This window comes from Phaseolus vulgaris, chromosome 10 (genome assembly GCF_000499845.2).
Source record: "Phaseolus vulgaris cultivar G19833 chromosome 10, P. vulgaris v2.0, whole genome shotgun sequence".
NCBI classification, from domain to species: domain Eukaryota; kingdom Viridiplantae; phylum Streptophyta; class Magnoliopsida; order Fabales; family Fabaceae; genus Phaseolus; species Phaseolus vulgaris.
Genome location: NC_023750.2, coordinates 37568421 through 37588179, shown reverse-complemented (window position 1 = coordinate 37588179; position 19759 = coordinate 37568421). Strand labels below are relative to the sequence as shown.

Sequence of the window (19759 nt, the reverse complement as noted above, 5' to 3'; positions counted from 1 at the left end):
TGATATTTGACAATTCTTAGAGTTATATACAATTTTTTATGGGATGAATTTAGAAATAAATATATATAATGAAGAAAAAGTTTGAAATAAAATAACATAAAAAATATTAAAATAATAATATTTGGAGTTATAATGTGATTGTATAACAATTTTGGATGTATAACGTATCATTCCCCTTAAGAATGTAGAGAATAAGTTTGTGATAGATTACAAATAATTGATATTGCTAATTAGATACTAATTTAAAAATAATTTAATAATAATAAAAATTAATTTAAAAATTAAAATTATTTTAGTTTTTAATTTAATCATTATATTAACTAATTATATTTTATTTTTAAAAATTAATTTATATTTTATGATTTTCTTGTAGTGTAAATATATGATATACTGAAATATGTTGATACCTTTGATATTTAAAAACTATTATATAATTGCGTATATTATTATTATTATTAAATTTTACTAATATCTATTATTATAATCTAAATTGAAAAAGTTGTTAAATGATTATTTTTAAAAAAAGTACTTTTCTAAAAATATATATATTTTTCATTATAGAAACGTGATGAATAGCACATTTCCCTGTTTTAAACTTCTAACATGAGCCCCCAGAGAGTAATGAAGCGCTAATTAGGTCGTGCAAAGCATTATTATTGGTTGTTACAGACTCGAGCGTGATAACACCACAACTGGAAAATCTAAGTTCCGTTTTTTTTTTTTTTTTTTTTTTTTTTTCTTTTTCTTTCTTTACTCTATTCTTTCTTCTTTCTTTATTCTATTCTTTAATTTTTTCTTTCTTTACTCCATTCTCTCTTCTTCTTCTTCTTTCTTTATTTATTTCTTTCTTTCTTCCTTTTCTTTTTCCTTTTCATTTTCTTTCTTTATTCTATTAGCTTCTCTATCTCTCTTAATTCTCTCTACTTCTTTTTAAATTTATAATTCCGTTGTCCGAATATTTCAAAATCAGATCATACAGTGGAATAGCATATATATATTTGGAAACATTTCTATATTTGGAAAGATGGTGGGGATCACTTACTCTCCTCTTTCTCATATCTTCTCAGTATTCTCTTTCCGTGTTGCGATTTGGAACAGAGGCAAGTAAACGCAAATCAGAACTTAAGGTCATCCAATTTCAATAACAGAGGTGTGTTTTGTAGCTTATATAAATATCAATATATCCACTCATTTTTTATTTTAGTTTTTCAGAAATTTGAGTCATACAAAGATGAATATTATGAAGTTATGAAACAATAATTTGATGTTTTACACAGCAGCGGCAACTTCTAAACGAGGAAAGAGAAGCGTTTAAAGGAGAAAAGAAATGGAAAAAGGAGTGGTTGCATGGTGATGAATCACAGTTTTCTTCTTCTTAGTCTGTCGCACACTCAAGTTTAGATCCTTAACACTTCCCTTAATAACCAGTTTCTTCACCTCTTTTAATCATTATTTTTATTTTATGTTTTAAAAGTTAAAATAAAATTTTATTTAAACTTTTCATTGACCCAAAACAAACCTACTTTCTGTTGTAGTATTTTACCGATTTAAAATATTTCTAATTGGTTTATCGATGATTCTAAGATTCATTTTATTGTAAGCTGATCATCTTATTTGAATGAACCAACACACAAACCACTTGACCCATATTTTAGTTGAATTGCTCAATCCGATTTTTACTAATATTTAAGTTATATGTTTTAGAATTATCAAATATTAACAAACCAAACATTATTCCTAGTAATGATATGTTAATTATTCTAATTTAGATATTGACTTTGACAAATTTTAAACCATAACTTCATAAAACCATGATGATTAACATGGAGTGAATTGAACTAACTAAATAAAATTAATTGCATTGAAAAGAAAATAGATCGTAATATAACATCATAAAGAGTCCATGACATAAGTTTTTATTACAATTCAATCAGTATAGCTATGTTTGGTAGAATATGAAGTGAAAATACAAAGAGACAATGTCATCTTAAATAGTAAAAGTTATATTGATTTATGCAAAATTGATCTGAAAAATAAGTCTTATTATAATTTTTTAAATATTGGAGTCATATATTTTATAGTAGTTTGTTAGAAAATATTTTCTTTGTATCTTATTCAAAATATCTTTTAAATAAGTATTTTACAAAATGGTAAACATTATAAGATAATTCACAACATATAAAAATCAGAACATGTACTGTAACCTCCTAATCCTAATCATTAAGTATCTAGTAACAAACTTAATTTGTTGAAAATAAAACAACATATAAGTTTTTCTACCAAATTCTCCCTATACTAATATATTTTTATGTTAATCTAAAATCTTGAATAAATTAATGGTGGAGATACCAAACAATTTTTTAAACAAAAATATTAATGCCATTTCAAAGTCCCCATGAATATGTCACTAATTTGATCTTTACTCATGTAGTCAACTAGATCAATAGGTCTTTTAAGAAATAAAATTTCACATCAATATGTTTACCTTCTTCAATGTAGGAATGGATTTTTTGACAATTTGATTATTAGTTGTTGTCACAAAAAATTTAGCAGCCTTTATTAGTTTGAAGTGTAGTTCTTCAAGAACTTTCCTTAACTATAAGACCTAACAAGCACAAATTGTAGTTGCAACAAATCCAATATTAATACTGGACAAAGTAACAATGGGTTGCTTTTTAGATGACATAAAATAACGTTTGTTCCAGCATAACAACAACAAAAGTGTGTTCTTTCTATCATCTAAATCATCTGCATAATCATTATTCATAAACCCAATCAAATTAAATTTTTTGTTCTTCTTGTAATACGCCTCCAAGTACAAGTTCCTTGTAAATAGTGAAAATTCTTTTGGTAGTCAACAAATGTAATCTAGTCATATTTTTCATGTACCTGATAATCAAATCATAGAGTACATGATGTTTGACCTAGTTGCACTAAGATACATTAGATTGTTAACAATTTGCTTGAAAAATGTGCTATCAATAACAAGATTGCAATTCTTCATTTGAAACATGCTCAAGTATTATATAAATTTATAAATTTATTTTGATTATTAATACTAATTTTGTTATTATAAATTTTATTATTATTTTATAATTTCATTAATTTTATTGTTATATATATGATTTTATTATTTTTTTATAAATTATTTTGTTTATAATGATATTATAAATTTATTATTATTATTACTAGTTTTTTTTAATTCTTGTAATATAAATTGATATATATTATTATATTTTATTTTTATTATTATTATTTAAAACATTATATTTTATACTATAATTAATTATTTTATATAATCGATAACATAATCAATTATCTTGTGCTATAAGATATAAGATATTGATTATCTTTTACATCATTTTTTTTTTCACATTTCAGTAAAGTAATTTTAGCAATTATATTTTTTAATAGAGCATTACGAATCAAATATAAATTAAAATTTATCACGTCATGCATAATCAAAACTAAAACTACAAATTAAACCACGTCAAAGTTGAACAGTAATTTTTTTTTATCAGCAAAGAATTAAATTAAATTAAGGGGATACAAAAGGGGTATCCCAACCCTTTACAAAACTCAAACCCTATTTTTTAGGACCTCCACAAGGCATCCCAAAAACAGGGGATAAAAAGATATATCATAAAAACAGTCCCATTCTACTACTATTGTAATGCTGGACTGTTTCAAAACACTAAACAACAATTTCACATCACCATAACACCATTAGGTCCTCCCACCAGGTTGAATGGTACATGGAGAGTGACTTTCCGCAACCTCCACATCCAATGGCTAGTGCTGCCTCTCTCAACCTCCTATGACAGTGAACATAAATTACCCCCTGCCTAGGTCTTCAGTTTTATACGTAAACCTCCAACAGCTTCAATTAAGCTTTCTGGAAACTTAGCGATGTGCCTACCACGACGATTTCCGGCTATCTGATTTTCTGTTCTTCAAGTACGGCGATGATACATAACTTCGGCGACCACCGACTACGCACACATGGAGATCGCCGCTTCATCGAAACTTAGGCGACCACCGACTACGCGCGCATGGAGAACGCCTCTTTATCGTCCGGCGATCATGTTGGCCTTCTTAAAAAACGGCGATGATGCATACCTTCGGCGACCACCGACTACGCACGTATGGAGAGCGCCGCTTTATCGACCGACGATCATATTGGCCTTCCATGTGTTCTCATCCACATCGCCCTTCACTTCCAATATCTGAACTTCTGTTCTTCTAAGATGGCGATGCACAACTTCGGCTACCACCAACTACGCACGCACGCAGATCGCCGCCACATCGACTGACGATCATGTTGGCCTTCTTCAAACACGATGATGATGCATACCTTCGGCGACCACCGACTACGCACGAATGGAGAGCGCCGCTTTATCGACTGGCGATCATATTGGCCTTCCACGTGTCCTCATCCACATTGCCCCTCACTTCCAATGAACTTATGTTCTTCAAAGACGGCGATGATGCACCACTTCAGCGAACACCGACTACGCACGCATGGAGAATGCCTCTTTATCGTCCGGCGATCATGTTGGCCTTCTTCAAAAACGGCGATGATGCATACCTTCGGCGACCACCGACTATGCACGCATGGAGAACGCCGCTTTATCGATCGATGATCATATTGGCCTTCCACGTGTCCTCATCCACATCGTCCCTCACTTCCAATATCTGAACTTCTGTTCTTCTAAGACGGCGATGATGCACAACTTCGGCGACCACCGACTACTCACGCACGGAGATCGCTGCTTCATCGACCGACGATCATGTTGGCCTTCCACGTGTCCTCATTCCACAATCAAAAGTATAACCCAATTAGACGGTTGTATGCATTTTGGAGAGATTGCACGGCCAAATCCAATATTTCACACAGCACAAAATACACCATCAACTCCCTGCATCTGTTGTTCACTCATCTGTAATGTGGCCCCTGATCAACAAAAATTCCAGCATCATATGTAGATATCCAGTCATCCACGATTCTGCACCATAGGATCCTGCTTCGTTCTTGAATTATGGTGGGGCAGAAAACCTGCCACAAACCAGCCCCACAACAGTGTATGAATACTAGCATACACCATCCCTCCCCTATTTAACAAACACTCAATAGACATTGAAGTGGGTTAAGGATCCAATCAAAGAAATAGTATGAGAACGAGCTTTCCTTATGCTTTAGCCATAGCCAAACTATAAGTTGAGTTGCTTGTAGAGTTTCTTCGGGATCGGGAACTCCTTGTCTGAAGATAACATTATTTCTATGCTCCCATATGCTTCGTGTGATGGCCACCCACACTCCCCTCCAGACCTGATTCTGTTTTTCAGACATATTAGTTAAGTGAAAGTTCAAAAAGTGATTACAAATGTCCCTATTTTGTGTTCCCACTACACCTATCCATTGGTAGCACATCATCCATACACAGTAAGCAAAAGCACAATCCAAAAACAAATGTTGGGTGGATTCAACGTGCAAGTTACAGAATACACACAGAGGTGAATTCACCAATATTCCCCGTACCACAAGATTCTGATAAGTCGGAATTCTGTCCAGCAAGATTCTCCAGGCCGTGGTTAACACTTTTGGGACAGCTTTGGTCCTCCATAACAGACTAAAAGCAGCATTACTCGGTTCAGAAACCTGATTGGTTAAGAGACCATATGCTGATTTTACCGAGAATAACCCCTTGGAATCCCCACTCCAAGTTATAAAATCTTTAGCATCCTTAACCAAAACTTCCCTGGCTAGAATTGTTAATAATTCTTCCTCCACATCCGACTCCCAGCAAAATCTCTCCCTTCTCCAGTTCAAATGCCAGGTCCACCCATGATCATCCCAATAACCAGTTTCACCCACCGTCATCCCTTGATTCAGCGAAATAGAGTATAACCTAGGAAATAAATCCTTGAGTTTATTGTCATTAATCCAAGGATCCTCCCAGAAACGAACTAAGTCCCCAGATCTGACATTCCATTTAACAGCTTGTTGAAACCAGCCTACACCATTACCCTCCCTACATATTTTTTCTAAGTCATCCACCACCAAGAGTGATTACAAGGCCGGACTTGGTAATTATCTGATGTGACCATATATTTGGACTCCAAAATATCTTTCCACTTCCCCTTCTCATCACTCATTAGCCTCCATTTCCATTTCGCCATCAATGCATAGTTGAATTTCCTGATATCCTTGATACCCAGACCACCTTCCTCAAAAGGTTTACAAATTTTCCCCTAACTTACCCAAGGTATAGATTTATTATCTCTACCCCAGGCCCACAGAAAACTCCTTTGGATGCTCGTGATTGTATTACAGATCGAGATCGAAGCTTTAAAGAAAGATAAGTAGAAAAGGGGAATAGATGTGAACACAAATTTGATCAGGCAAATCCTACCCGCCATAGCTAAGCACCTCCCTTTCCAAGTGCTAAGCCTAGCTCTGACCTTATTGACAACCGGTTCCCAGAACTGTACCTTCCTTGGGTTCCCTCCTACTTCCTACTTCCCTCCTACTTTTAACACGCTGAATTTGTGTCAAATCATTTTTTGTCAAAAGAATATCATCCACATAAATCAAAAGGCCAGTAAATGATGACTTATTCTGTCTTGTGAATAGAGAGTAATTTATCTTAGACGGTTGAAATCCTACAGATTTAATCACAATCAAGCTAAATTGAATTTAACAATGGTTACAAGCATTCAAGCTTCAAGCTAAACATTCTCATGATTATTCCATATTGATTGCTCATGATTATTGTATATTAATTCCTCAAGCATACAACAAACATTTTAGCATTATGTTTAGGGTTTAAACTTTACAAGACCTGGCTCTCATGCATATTATTGTTAGGGTTTAGACTTCACAAAACCTTACTCTCATCATATTATCACTCAACTTCTTTTGATTTAATGCTAAAATCAATCTATAAGTTTACTCAAAACTCTAATTTCTTACTAGAATGAGCTTAAGTTTTTCTATCAAGAGTCAATTCCTTGAGCATTTATTAAGAAAACTTGTTATCACAACAAGGGTTTAAAAACAACTAATAAGCCAAGCTTGATTAGGTATTTTGCTTTGATTCTAAAGTACAAAATATATTTTTCTATAGCCAATGAACTTAATATCAAGTTGTGGATTCTAGTACCCATAGGTGTATATATATGTGTGTGTGGGGAAATACTGAGTAAGATATCACTTTTGCCTTTTAGCTTAAGCCTAAGGCTTGGGGGTTGTGCCCTGATAGGTGAGTTTCTGATCATTTTAGTCTCCTAGCTTATGTTCAAGATGAGGATATCAACCTATCTCAATGACTATCAAAGTACTCACATCACAATAGGAAACTTTGATAATATCGCCTAGGTAATTATACATTTTTCAATAACAAATCCTAGTAATTATTCTATTATGGGGAAGGTATCCACTAAGAAATATAGACTATATATGAACCTGGATCATTAACAAAACTTCATTCACATCATCACTTTAGGAAGAAAAATTAGGACCAATGTCCCATAATTATAGTTAAATGAATATAAATAAGGATATCTGCATAACATACATATATAATGCTCCAATTTAAGATCTTCATACTTTATTACTAAAATAAGAGATTTCCATAACTATTATGTTTTAAGATTTGTATCATAAAACTTAAGGTAAGCTTGGAAGGTTTCTAATAAGCTCAAACACTTTTAAGATAATTTCGGAAGCTTATTTACAAACTTTTTTTAAATAGCTTGGAAGGTATTCTAATAACATTAAGTGTTAGCATTATGCCACATCACTCATTTTATTAAACATCTTTAGTTCTCATGGAAATCTTATCATCATACCTTGAAATGAAATTATTTCTTCAATTTCTTTCCATAATAAGGTTACATGTTAAATAATCAAGAAATTTTGTTTTCTTTTATTCTATACAATATGTTACTTTCTATAATCTTAATTTTGTAGGTCATAATTTTTATTTTATTTTATTATTATTATTTGTTAGTTTTTTTTTCTTGTTTTCATGTTATCATCATATTATCATAATCATGAAAATATGTATTCCCAAAATTAAGAGTTCAAACAAATTTGGATGTGACGAAAATAAAATTCTATTCTAAGTATAATTTCTTTTGCAGGAGAGTATATTAAATTTGACTAAGAGAGATATACAAGAGCTATGTCTTGGCTCACGACCCATCTCCAACTCCTCCTTCAATCTCTTGGATTCTCTGATTGTGGATAATTGCCAATTTTTATCAGATGTTATTCTACCGCTCAATTTACTTCCTTTCTTAACTAACTTGGAGACATTGGAAGTTCGAAACTGTAATTCTGTCAAAGCCATTTTTGATGTCAAACGTACAACACAAGGCAGAGATATGACATCTACGGGGGAGACCCTCCCTTTTTCTCTGAAGAAATTGACTTTATCCCAGTTGCCAAATTTGGAGAATGTTTGGAATGAAGATACTCATGGAATTCTAAGCATGTTCTGTCTACAAAAAGTACATGTTGAGAATTGTAAAGGCCTTACAAGTGTGTTTCCGACATCAGTAGCCAAAGATATTGTGGAACTTAAAAATCTAGTGGTGGAAAATTGTAAGGGATTGATGACTATTGTTGCTGAGGATAATATAGATCCAAGTCTAGAGCTTACGTTCCCCTGTCCCCGTGTGAGGTCATTGAAATTACAGGGTTTGTCAAAATTGAAGTATTTTTACTACTCATCACTCAAGTCTGACATCTATACGCATTTGGAATCACATACCGTGGAGCTACTAGAGGTATTATTGTTACAACACTTTCTCTTTGTTTCATAATGGATCATAAATGAATTGTTTCCCTTAGGTTTCTGGTATTTCTTATTGTTTTCATTTCTTCTTTTGGTTTATCTGCACTACAAAAGCATAAATAAGCTTTAAAAAGAGCGAGTGGGATTCAAAATTTGAGATGATTAATATTAATGGGATGGAAGAATTACACAAAAATGACTCCCAAAATGATTTGATTGCTGCTATACTTGTTTATGGTGGTTCCATATGAATAGGAGGAGCATCCAGTTAAAATATAAATGTCATCAAAATTTCACACTTATAAAGAGCATCCACTATGTTATGTATGGTTTATATAAATAAATAAAAGAATACATTTCATGACGCAACAATAACATCTTATCTGAAAATTTAAGAGTTTTGTAACAAACTTCTGCTTGTGTTTTTCTTGGTTATTACAGTGTCTGTCACTGGGGGAAAATGGAGTGAAGATGATTTTGCTCGGAGAATTTCAAAGAAACCTCTTAGACAACTTAAAAACTCTTACTCTCTGCTTTAGTTCGGATGTATTTGAATATGAATTTTTAGAACAGGTTCCCAATACAGAGAAGCTTGTGGTGTGTGATGGTTTCTTCGAAAAGATGTTTTGTTGTGAAAGTCCTAATAATGTGGATTACAATGGACTTCTCTTAAAGCTGAAAGTATTACACTTGAAGTCCCTTGCAAATCTAGTTTCCATTGGGTTAGAAAACACTTGGGCCTTTGTCAAAAATCTAGAATCCTTCAAAGTCACTAGTTGTTCCAGTTTAGAAAACTTAGTATCATGTAGAGTGTCTTTTTCAAATCTGATATGTTTGAAAGTAAAAAGTTGTGATAGGTTGTCATATTTGTTCACATCCATAACAGCTAAAAGTTTAGCTCAACTCCAAAGAATGGACATAATAGATTGTGAATCAATTGAAGAGATAGTGTCTGAGAAGGAGGGAGAGAAATCAGAGGAGGATGAGATAATATTTCCGCAGCTCAGTTGTTTGAATCTTGATAGCTTATCTAAGCTCAGAAGGTTCTACAAAGGGAATTTAAGTTTCCCATTATTGGAGGAATTATCAGTAACATATTGCTACGAGATGGAAACTTTATGTGCAGGTAATGTAGAGACAGGCAAGTTGTCTCAAGTAGCAATTAATGATGATGAGGTTATTCCATTGGAAATTGATCTCAACTTTACTCTCATAAAAGAATTTCTGAAAAAGGTATGTGTTTAGATTTTTTTTTATTAAACATTTATAACAAATATCTCATTATTTCATATGATAAAAATTGTGTATAGGTTAATATTGATATTTTATGAGTTTGACATTTTGCCTCTTTATCAAAATGTGTTTTACATGTTAAATTTTTTTACAGAGAAGTTTTTCCATAAATTCAAGTAACTCCCAAATATTTTTATTTTCTTAAATAAGGTCAAAAATTACTAAATAAGGCTTTAATTACTATGATGTTATTAGATTTTATTTATAGAAATTATACTTATTCTCTAAGCCGTACAAATAACAGTTACACTTCTAGTTTTAAAATAAAAACTTACTCTCTTATTGATTTTAAAAAATTAACATTAAAATTCCTATTAGTTTTTAAACAGATATTATCGTATCTTATGTTTTTAATAAATGATACTTTATATTTCTTATGTTTATAATAAAGTGAGATTTGTCAGACTTATTTTATTTAAAAGTAATATATTAACTAAATTTTTTAACAAAAAATATAAATTATAGCCTTATAATATAAAAGATAAAAAATTAAATAAACACAGTTTTAAACAAATATATATATATATATATATTTAAAGTAAAGTAAAAATAGAGATAAAATATGATATCTGTAAAGAAAAAAAAATTAAAATGATTACAAAAAAATAAATCTATCATAATATCAACATTATTGGATTTAAGTATAATCTTCAAATAATAAAATAAAAAATATAAATAATATAAAAGTATTTTTATTTTATATTTAGAAAGTTAAAATGGAGATATTTTAGATTTTAATATTCTGTTACAATTTTGCTTATATATAAATTATATGAATAAAGTAAATGAGAAGCTCTTTCATATAATACATGTTTTGTATTTCGAAAATACTAAAATTCAACCATAATTACTTGTTATTATTTTCAATATCTTATAAAGGAATATTAAAAATGATCATTTTTATCTAATGTAAAAATAAAAAATAACAAAGCAGTATCTTATATAAAAGTAAAAAAGAAAACTTAATTAATGTTTTAAGAGAAAAATAGATATAAATATTAAGAAATTAAAAACTAACATAAAAAATGTGACTTCTAATAACATTCAAAAAGTTCTATAAGTTATTTCTTGCACTGAATATTTGTAATAGATTCACACAAAATTAGTAAAAAATTAGAAAATAGTTAAAATAAGATGTCAAACATAACTTAATGTGAGAGGAAAATAAAATAAAAGTAAAATGAAGTGAAGATGTAATTAACATCCGTATGTTTTAATATAGTCTGATTCATCAAGTTTTTTATTAGTATGAAAGTTTAATTTTAAATTCACAAGTTTCATACATCATACTTTTATTCATTCGTTTACATGTGCTGATTTTGCTAGGCGAAAGATACTCTTGTATTGAGAGATAACGCAGACCTCCAAGAGATATGGCGTTTCTCAGTGCAGATCCCAGACTTATGCTGCAGTTACTTGAAAACATTGATTGTGGAGGGGTGCCACTTTTCATCATATGCACTCCCCTTCACTTTGCTTCCTTCATTACCTCTATTAGAAACCTTGGAAGTTCGAAATTGTGATTCTGTCAAAACCATATTTGATATCCAATGTCCACAAAACAGAATGACTGTTTCTCTGAAAACATTAGTTTTATGGAAGCTGCCAAATCTGGAAAGTGTTTGGAATGAAGATCCTGCTGAAATTGTTACGGAGGCTAATCTAGCTGATCCAAAAGAAACAACTCCTAAGCTTACGTTCCCCACTCTGACGTCATTGACACTATGGGATTTGCCCAAGTTCAAGCATAATACTATACATTCCATTCATGATGCAACAGCAAAGGTTTGAGCTTTTCAAACTCATTAATTACTTACATTCTTGTAACTGCATTCTATCATATGCTTTTTCATTATTTTCTTCACGTATTCTCATTTGTCAAATTTTTCATCTAAAATTTCATTTTAAACTCAAAATTGTTGTAAGCACATACGGTACGGCCTTATTTGTTTAACTTTCCACTAATTATCAGGCTTATTTTAGCATGAAACTTTCCACTGCTTTTACTTGGTTATTCGGTTTCTCTTTGTAGCTAATTACACCCAACTTAGAGCATCTCACAGTGGGTGAGAATGAATTGAAGATGATTGTGGTTGGAGAATTTCAGAGAAACCTTTTAGACGAGTTAAAAGTTGTTACTCTCTACTTTCATATTGAGTGTGATGAATTTTCGGACTATGGATTTCTAAAACAGTTGCCAAATGTAAAGAAGCTTGTGGTGTGTGGCAATTCCGTCAATGTCATTTTCTGTCTTCAAAGACCAGATAATAGTGAACATCTATTACAACTGAAAGAATTACGATTGGAGTCCCTTGGACAGCTGGTTTCCATTGGATTAGAGAATTCATGGACTGAGCCCTTTGTCAAAAATCTAGAAATCTTTGAAGTCATTAGTTGTTCCAGATTGAAAAACTTGGTATCATACAGAGTGTGTTTCTCAAATCTGATATGTTTAAAAGTAGAAAGTTGTGATGGGTTGTCATGTTTGTTCACATCCTCAACAGCACAAAATTTGCCTGAACTCCAAAGAATGGAGATAGAAAAGTGTGAATCAATTGAAGAGATAGTGTCTAAGGAAGAGGGGGAGGAATCAGATGAGGATAAGATAATATTTCCGCAGCTCAATTGTTTGAAACTTAATAGCTTGTCTAAGCTCATAAGGTTCTACAAAGGGAATTTAAGTTTCCCATTATTGGAGGAATTATCAGTAACAGATTGCCATGAGATGGAAACTTTATGTGCAGGTAATGTAGAGGCAATCAAATTGTCTCAAGTAACAATTGATGAAGAGGATATTCCATTGAAAACTCATGTCAACTCTACTCTGAGAAAGGAATTTGTGGAAAAGGTATGTGTTTAATTTTTTTTATGGAACATTATTTCGATTCTCGAGGTTATAAATACACTATCTCATAACCCCCATTGCTTATGCATAGGACACATATATGTATAGCATATCTTTAAACATGCAACATGCCTTAGGACAACATGCTGGAAAATTATAATAATTTATTTAACAATTCTTCAAAATAAATAATCATAAATCAATCCTACTACCAGTCTAGGCCACACAAAAAAAATCAAAATAATTGTCATAATTGTATTATTCTTCATACTTTTTTTAACTATTAAGAGTAGCCTACTGCAAGTCTAGGTGACACAAATAAATATGGATGAAATTTTAATTTTTTACAATCTTTTTCTATAACTTCTAATTAAAATCTACACACTATATCTATAATTTAAAGTCGAAATTATAATATTTATTTACAATTTTAATTAATAACTGTAATAAAACTTTTGGGGACAAAATTTAAATGTACTGTGCACTCAGATATTTCAAAACAAAAAATATATAAAAATAACAATGAGTTTGTGATTATTAAGGATATATATACATTAATGGTATTCAAAATTAACGAAAATCTGTCTGAAATATTATAGCTGATTGACATCCCTCATCAATCTTAATTTTTTGTTACAAAATTTATCAAGTAATGAATTACTTGTCATTAAAAAAGGTGTAATATATATGCAGATGAAAGAAGAAAAAAACATTTTTAAAATAATTATGAATTTTCATATTCATAAAAATAACTTTATTTATTTTACATGTCTCAAACATGCCCTAACGGTTCAAACCAATATTTGATGTTATGATAATTATAAATCTCAATTGCAAGTCATGAAGTCAAGTAATGTAAATTACAAATCGTGACTCGGTAGAAAAATTCTTTTAAACTAGTGGAAACCACTTTTTTTCTTATGACAAAAAATAAAAATTATTTTATAATAATTATTGAAACAAATAATAAGAAATTATATAATTTTATTATTGATAGTTTTTTGTATTGTGTAAGTAATTTTTTCACTATAGATAGTTACTGAAGTTTAAAAACACTAACAAGCCTAAAGAGTAAAATGTTAAAAATGAGAGAATCCTTATTAATATTATATATATATATATAGTTAATTAAAAAAAATTCATAATAAAAAATAAATTATTAATAAATTAGTGAATATTTTGTATTTGTAAAGTGCTAATTTAAAAGATATCATTGAGTCTTGTAAATAATTATTTTTATTTATTCTTTGCCCGTGCAGATTTCAAAGCTTGAACAACTTGATCTCAAATGTAGACGAGGACTACAAGAGATATGGAATGACTCAATGTATGTTTCTGACTTTTGTTTCAGTAAGTTGACGATATTGACTGTGGATGAATGTCAGTTTTTATCAGATGCAGTGCTACCCTTCCATTTACTTCCTTTTTTACCCAAATTAGAAACATTGAAAGTTCAAAATTGTGATTTTGTGAAAACCATCTTTGATGTAAAATGTGCAACAAAAGACACATTAGTTCCTCTGAAGAAATTGGTTTTATCGAAGCTTCCGAATCTGGAGAATGTTTGGAATGAAGATCCTCATGGAATTTTATGCATGCAAAATTTGCAAAAAGTACATGTTAAGGAATGTAAAAGCCTTTCAAGCGTGTTTTCAGCATCTGTAGCCAAAGATCTTATGAAACTTGAAGATCTAGTAGTGGAAGACTGCGAGGGTTTGATGACAATTGTTGCAGAGGAATGTGACGAGGATGAAGAAATAATATTTGAGCATCTACATGTTTTGCATCTTAAAAGATTAAAAGAGTTGATGTGTTTTTACACTGGAAATTTGACTTTAAATTTTCCATCCTTGAAAAAAGTCTACATCATCAAGTGCAGCTCCATGAAAACTTTTAGTGCAGTCAACAAAATACATCATTCGACAAAGTGGTATTCAGCAGAATATGCGAAATCTCGATTGGAAAGTGATCTTAATTTTGCTGTGCGCAGAACTTCTGAAGAAGAGGTACACATATTTTTTACGTCTTAATCTTGATAGAGAATGATAAGATTAGGAGTATACGGCCCCTGCTAATCTATAACCTTTTTCTTAATTTCTCTTTATATAGTAATATGAATTATCATTTTCATTAAAATTACTAGACATTTTCTTTCGAGAGAATTTGTAAGTAGGCTATTATCTTTTTTCCTTAGAAAAATATAATTCAGTTAATCTAGGAAGGTTGTTCAATAACAAAATCATAAACAAGAGAGGTGAGAAGAAAAAGTGATAACTCAAATTTCCTTGCTTGAAAATGACAAATACTATAAGGTATTTTATAGGTGTTTAATGGAGATATCTAGACTCTTTTCTAGGAGTTTCACTAATTAAAAATCCACTATAAAATTTTATACACTATTCTCTAATTAAAAACTTTCTAGATTTTACTTAGAGAAACTCAATAGTTATTCTAGATATTTATTTATTTTAAATTATAAAAATATTTATCTCCCTTTATTTGAAATTTTCTTCTTCAAACCAATCTTTGGTTTTAACCTTTTAAACTCTTCAAACTTTAGTAACTTCATGAAGATATATGCAACTTGATCTTGAGTCTTGATATACTTAAGTCCACTTCCTTTCTAGTAATGGATGCTCTTATGAATATATATTGTGTCTATATTCTTGTTTCAATCATAAAAGAAGAGTTGCATTGTCATTCAATCCTCGTGGCTATGAAGTTAGCTACTTATATTGATTGAAATATTATAGGAAATATCCAAGTAGCTTGCAACTAAGAACATTATAGATTTAGACTAATTTTCACTCCTTCAAAGGACTATCTAGGACTAATTTTTCTCTTCTATTTATATTGTTGAACTATCTAGTCCCAATTTAGTGTCTTCACTCAGTGTCCAACTCTTCTACTCAACAAATTGGGATTCTTCATCTGAAGGATTTCTCTAAGCTTGAGCTTCTTTGTAGCTTAGCTCAGCGGATGACCTTTCTTAAACTTTCCCTTGTTCTTAGCACTTCCTTGGCTCGTTAAGCAGATTCTGAGCTCCAAATGTACCCTCATCTGGAATGATCCTGCTTAACATCATTATTTCACACTCATTGCTTTGAAGTGCATTGTTCTCTACCTCAATTTCGCTAAACACCAGTTCCCTGCGCTCAAGCTAAATTCCTTACATTGTCAATTTATTGAGCTACCTCTTGCTTCTCTTTTTGCAAAAAAATTAATTAAGAATGGGTCATGAAATCCAATTGACTCTTCTGAAATTAATCATTCTGCAAATTTTAAGTTGGTGCAAGTTTTTAATAAGTTGGTGCAAGCTTTTAATGTCAATACTTGATTTAATTCATGCACTTGAGCGTCTAAATCAAGTAATCTAACAAGTAAATTTGAGACTTATCATGTGCAAAGACTCCATTTCTCATAATTTGCTTTAGTAAGACGAGGAAATTGGAAGGTAGTATACCCATTGTTTGAAATCTCACAACTTTTTTTTCTCTCAACTTTTTACATCAAATTAGGCTCTTAAACCACTTTTTTAAAGGTAGGTGAGAAGAAAAAATGAGAACTCAGATTTCCTTTCCTTGAAAATTCCAAATACAATGATGTATTTATATGTGTTAAATGGAGAGATCTAGACTCTCTTATAGGAGTTTCTCTAATTAAAAGATCACAATAGAATTTTATACACCCTTCTCTAATTAAGAACTTTCTAAATTTTACTCAAAGAAACTCAAGAGTTGTTTTCTTTAGATTTCGATATCAAGTTTGTTGAGATGAAATCACTAGTGTCAATCACCACATTCAAGGTATTGTTCGCAATGGAACGGAGCTTGGTCACGATTTTTTTCCTTAAAAGCCATCTTAGAAGATTAAGAGAGGAATGTGTGTTTAAATTATCACTAGTCTCCTAAGCGATGTGAGACTATTGGGCTACCGAAACAAGTCCCTCAGTCGAGGTCTAAGGGGAATGAGGGTTTGTCTTTGAAACCACTTTTCAATTCCCCCTAGTCGATGGCTAAGGGAACGAGAGTTCATTTTTGGAACCACTTTTCCATTCCCTTTAGAGATCGAGGATTCTTCTTTGGAACCTTTTTTCGATCCCCAAAGACGACGTCAATTTTTTGACCTCAAGTCTGTTGAGATGACATCAATAGGGTTAATCACCACATCCATGATACTATCACTAGATCAAATAACACTTTCTACAACAACGTATTAGTTATTTGACACATATTACAACGATTGAATAACCTAACTTGTGTAATATGGCAAGCTTAGAGTAAAAGAAAAAACAATTACAATTTTTTTAACTCTGAGCTTGACATATTACACTGGTTGGATGACCCAACCGGTGTAATATATTATTCAGAGAGTAAAAAAAATTAAAAAAATTTAATTAACTCTGAGCATGATATACTACACCAGTTGGATGGTGCAACCGGTGTAATATGTGAGTTAAAAAAATATGTGAGTTAAAAAAATAGATAATTAAGGAGAGAAGAAACCACATACTCCATCTGAGTAAAAGTCATTTCTCTCCCAAGACACACTCTTGGACCCGACTGAAAAATTAGAAACTTATAAGGATTCACACACTTCAGAATCCCATTATCAACATTCTCTTCATCAAACCAACGTTGTGGTTTAAACTCATAACAATCCTTCCCCACACCCTCCATTCTCCCCATCCCGTATGGAAAATAAGTCACTATATCATCCCCTTTCCCAATGTGGGTCCCATCAGGCAACACAAACACGCCTTCAATAATTTCATCTCTTTCAGACACCCATAATCCAAACCCTCACTTCGCTCTGTTGCACAATAAACTTCATTCAAAGGCAACGTTTATTCCTCCCATGCTTCGATAACAACCAGAACAGCTATATCATCATCGCAGATGTGGTGTCTCTCTCAACCATTAGCGGCTTGTCAATTCCAGGTAACACGATGAAGTCCTTAAGGGAGCGAGTGTTGAACTCGTGGCTCGTTATTTTGCGTTGCGCTTTCCAGAGCTAGTCGTCAACGTTGAAAATCGCGCACCCGAGAAGGTCACCAAGGATTTCGGTGAAGGGTTTGCCTTTGGGAAAGTTGTCGAAGTTGGCCTTCAGAATGTACTTTATGTTATAGGGGTTTTTCGTCACCACTGTGCGACACGCACTGAGGCAGTGAACGACTATGGCGTCGGTTGGGGATTGGGTTGTGTGTTCAGGGTACCAATCGAGCAGACAGTGGCGGTTGTTGGAGATCCCACATCGACTAGAGATGAGATCCTTTCATAGTATATAAGTGGGTGCAAACCTCATCCCATTGAGCCAGTTTTATGGGGTTGAGTTAGGCTTAAAGTCCACTTCGTAACATGGTATCAGAGCCATTTCGAGCCTCTCCTAGTGAGTATTTGTTGGGCTTATCAGGCCACCCGCTATCGAGCCGCTATCGGACCACCCATTATATATAGTCCCACGCACGAGCTTCTATCTATCACTCTCGGCTTGAGGGGGGGGGGTGTTGGAGATCCCACATCGACTAGAGATGAGAGCCTTTCATAGTATATAAGTGGGTGCAAACCTCATCCCATTGAGCCGGTTTTATGGGGTTGAGTTAGGCTTAAAGTCCACTTCGTAACAGCGGTTCTGGTAAAAAGAAACGAGGCATTCAATGATTGGGTGTGAAGGAGATGCATGGTTATGGTGATAACAACCTTATAACATATTACATTGGTTATTTGTCTCAACTGGGGTAATATGTTGACTGAGTAGCACATATTACATCGGTTGGGATGTACAAACAGTGTAATATGTGCCTTCTGAAATACATGTTTTTGATCTATTTTACTCAAATTTACAACCGGTGTAATATGTGATTGACATTTTGTATCACTGAGATCTACATCAGTGATAGAAGCAGTGTAAAATGTCTCCTATAACTGGTGTAATATGTGTTTCCTGCATTAGTGTGTCCGTTTTGGAGCATGGAGCTCCGTTATGATTTTGTCGTTAAAAGGAGTCTCAGAAAGTTAAGAAAGAAATCACTATAAGAAAATTATTAAATAAAAACTAATTTTAGAGACCAAAAATAATTAGTCACTATAGTAACTAAATTAGATACTATTTTATGTTAGAATAGGTGTCCTAAAACATAGGGATGTATTATTTTTACAAGATTTTCGCATATATTGGAGTCAGATTGAAAACTCAATAAAATCGAATAATTAAATTATTTGTTCAACTGGCTATAAAAAACATAACAAGTATATATTCAAGAAAATAAACCAATTATTATGGGAATTCAACCAATTGATTTAAACATAGAACAATGTAAAGCAATTGATAAACAAATATCAGAGTGAGAGAGAGAGAGATTGCAAAGGAGATTTATATTAGTTCATTCTTACACCAAGAACTACATCCAGTCCTCAACAAACCATTGAGAATTCACTAAACCAAACACACAAGGCTTATAAAAACAGCCAAGAGTGTTGATCTTAAACCCTACTAGAATACATAACACTCGAAACCACACAGAGAATTCAGAAACCCTATTTGAATCTGTTTACAACAAAATACAGTGAAAAGAATAATAATTGAATACACCGGGATTATTACAAATGAAGCACAGCAGAAATGTAAACCCAGAAACCTTCTTTACAAAACAAGAATGATCCAAGAAGCAAACTCAATCTCCAAGAATGATTTTAAAACTTTCTGTTTTTCTCTCTATGAAAATTATTGTTTGAAATTATCATATTACGTCCTTATATAAGGTAATAATGATTGTAAAAATAGTTTAATCATTTAATAAAAATAGATATATCAATTAAAA

The 19759-nt window shown here is 31.8% G+C and overlaps 3 protein-coding genes across 3 annotated transcripts; 2 read left to right on the top strand and 1 right to left on the bottom strand.

The window, feature by feature from the left end:
• Positions 1–4936: 4936 nt before the first annotated feature.
• Positions 4937–5881, bottom strand: LOC137818016 (uncharacterized). The gene is made up of 2 exons (XM_068621240.1): positions 5540–5881; positions 4937–5056 (listed from the first exon to the last, which is right to left on the bottom strand). Exons 1-2 carry the CDS (start codon positions 5879–5881, stop codon positions 4937–4939), a joined length of 462 nt encoding a protein of 153 aa, XP_068477341.1.
• Positions 5882–7423: 1542 nt separating this feature from the next.
• On the top strand, positions 7424–10132 carry LOC137818015 (probable disease resistance protein At1g62630). Its single transcript, XM_068621239.1, has 5 exons — positions 7424–7432; positions 8146–8793; positions 9243–9523; positions 9659–10034; positions 10112–10132. The coding sequence occupies exons 1-5, from the start codon at positions 7424–7426 to the stop codon at positions 10130–10132; spliced, it is 1335 nt and encodes a 444-aa protein (XP_068477340.1).
• Positions 10133–11673: 1541 nt separating this feature from the next.
• Positions 11674–14969, top strand: LOC137818014 (uncharacterized). The gene is made up of 3 exons (XM_068621238.1): positions 11674–11879; positions 12127–12942; positions 14199–14969. The coding sequence occupies exons 2-3, from the start codon at positions 12178–12180 to the stop codon at positions 14967–14969; spliced, it is 1536 nt and encodes a 511-aa protein (XP_068477339.1). The 5' UTR covers positions 11674–11879; positions 12127–12177.
• The last annotated feature ends 4790 nt before the right edge of the window (positions 14970–19759 follow it).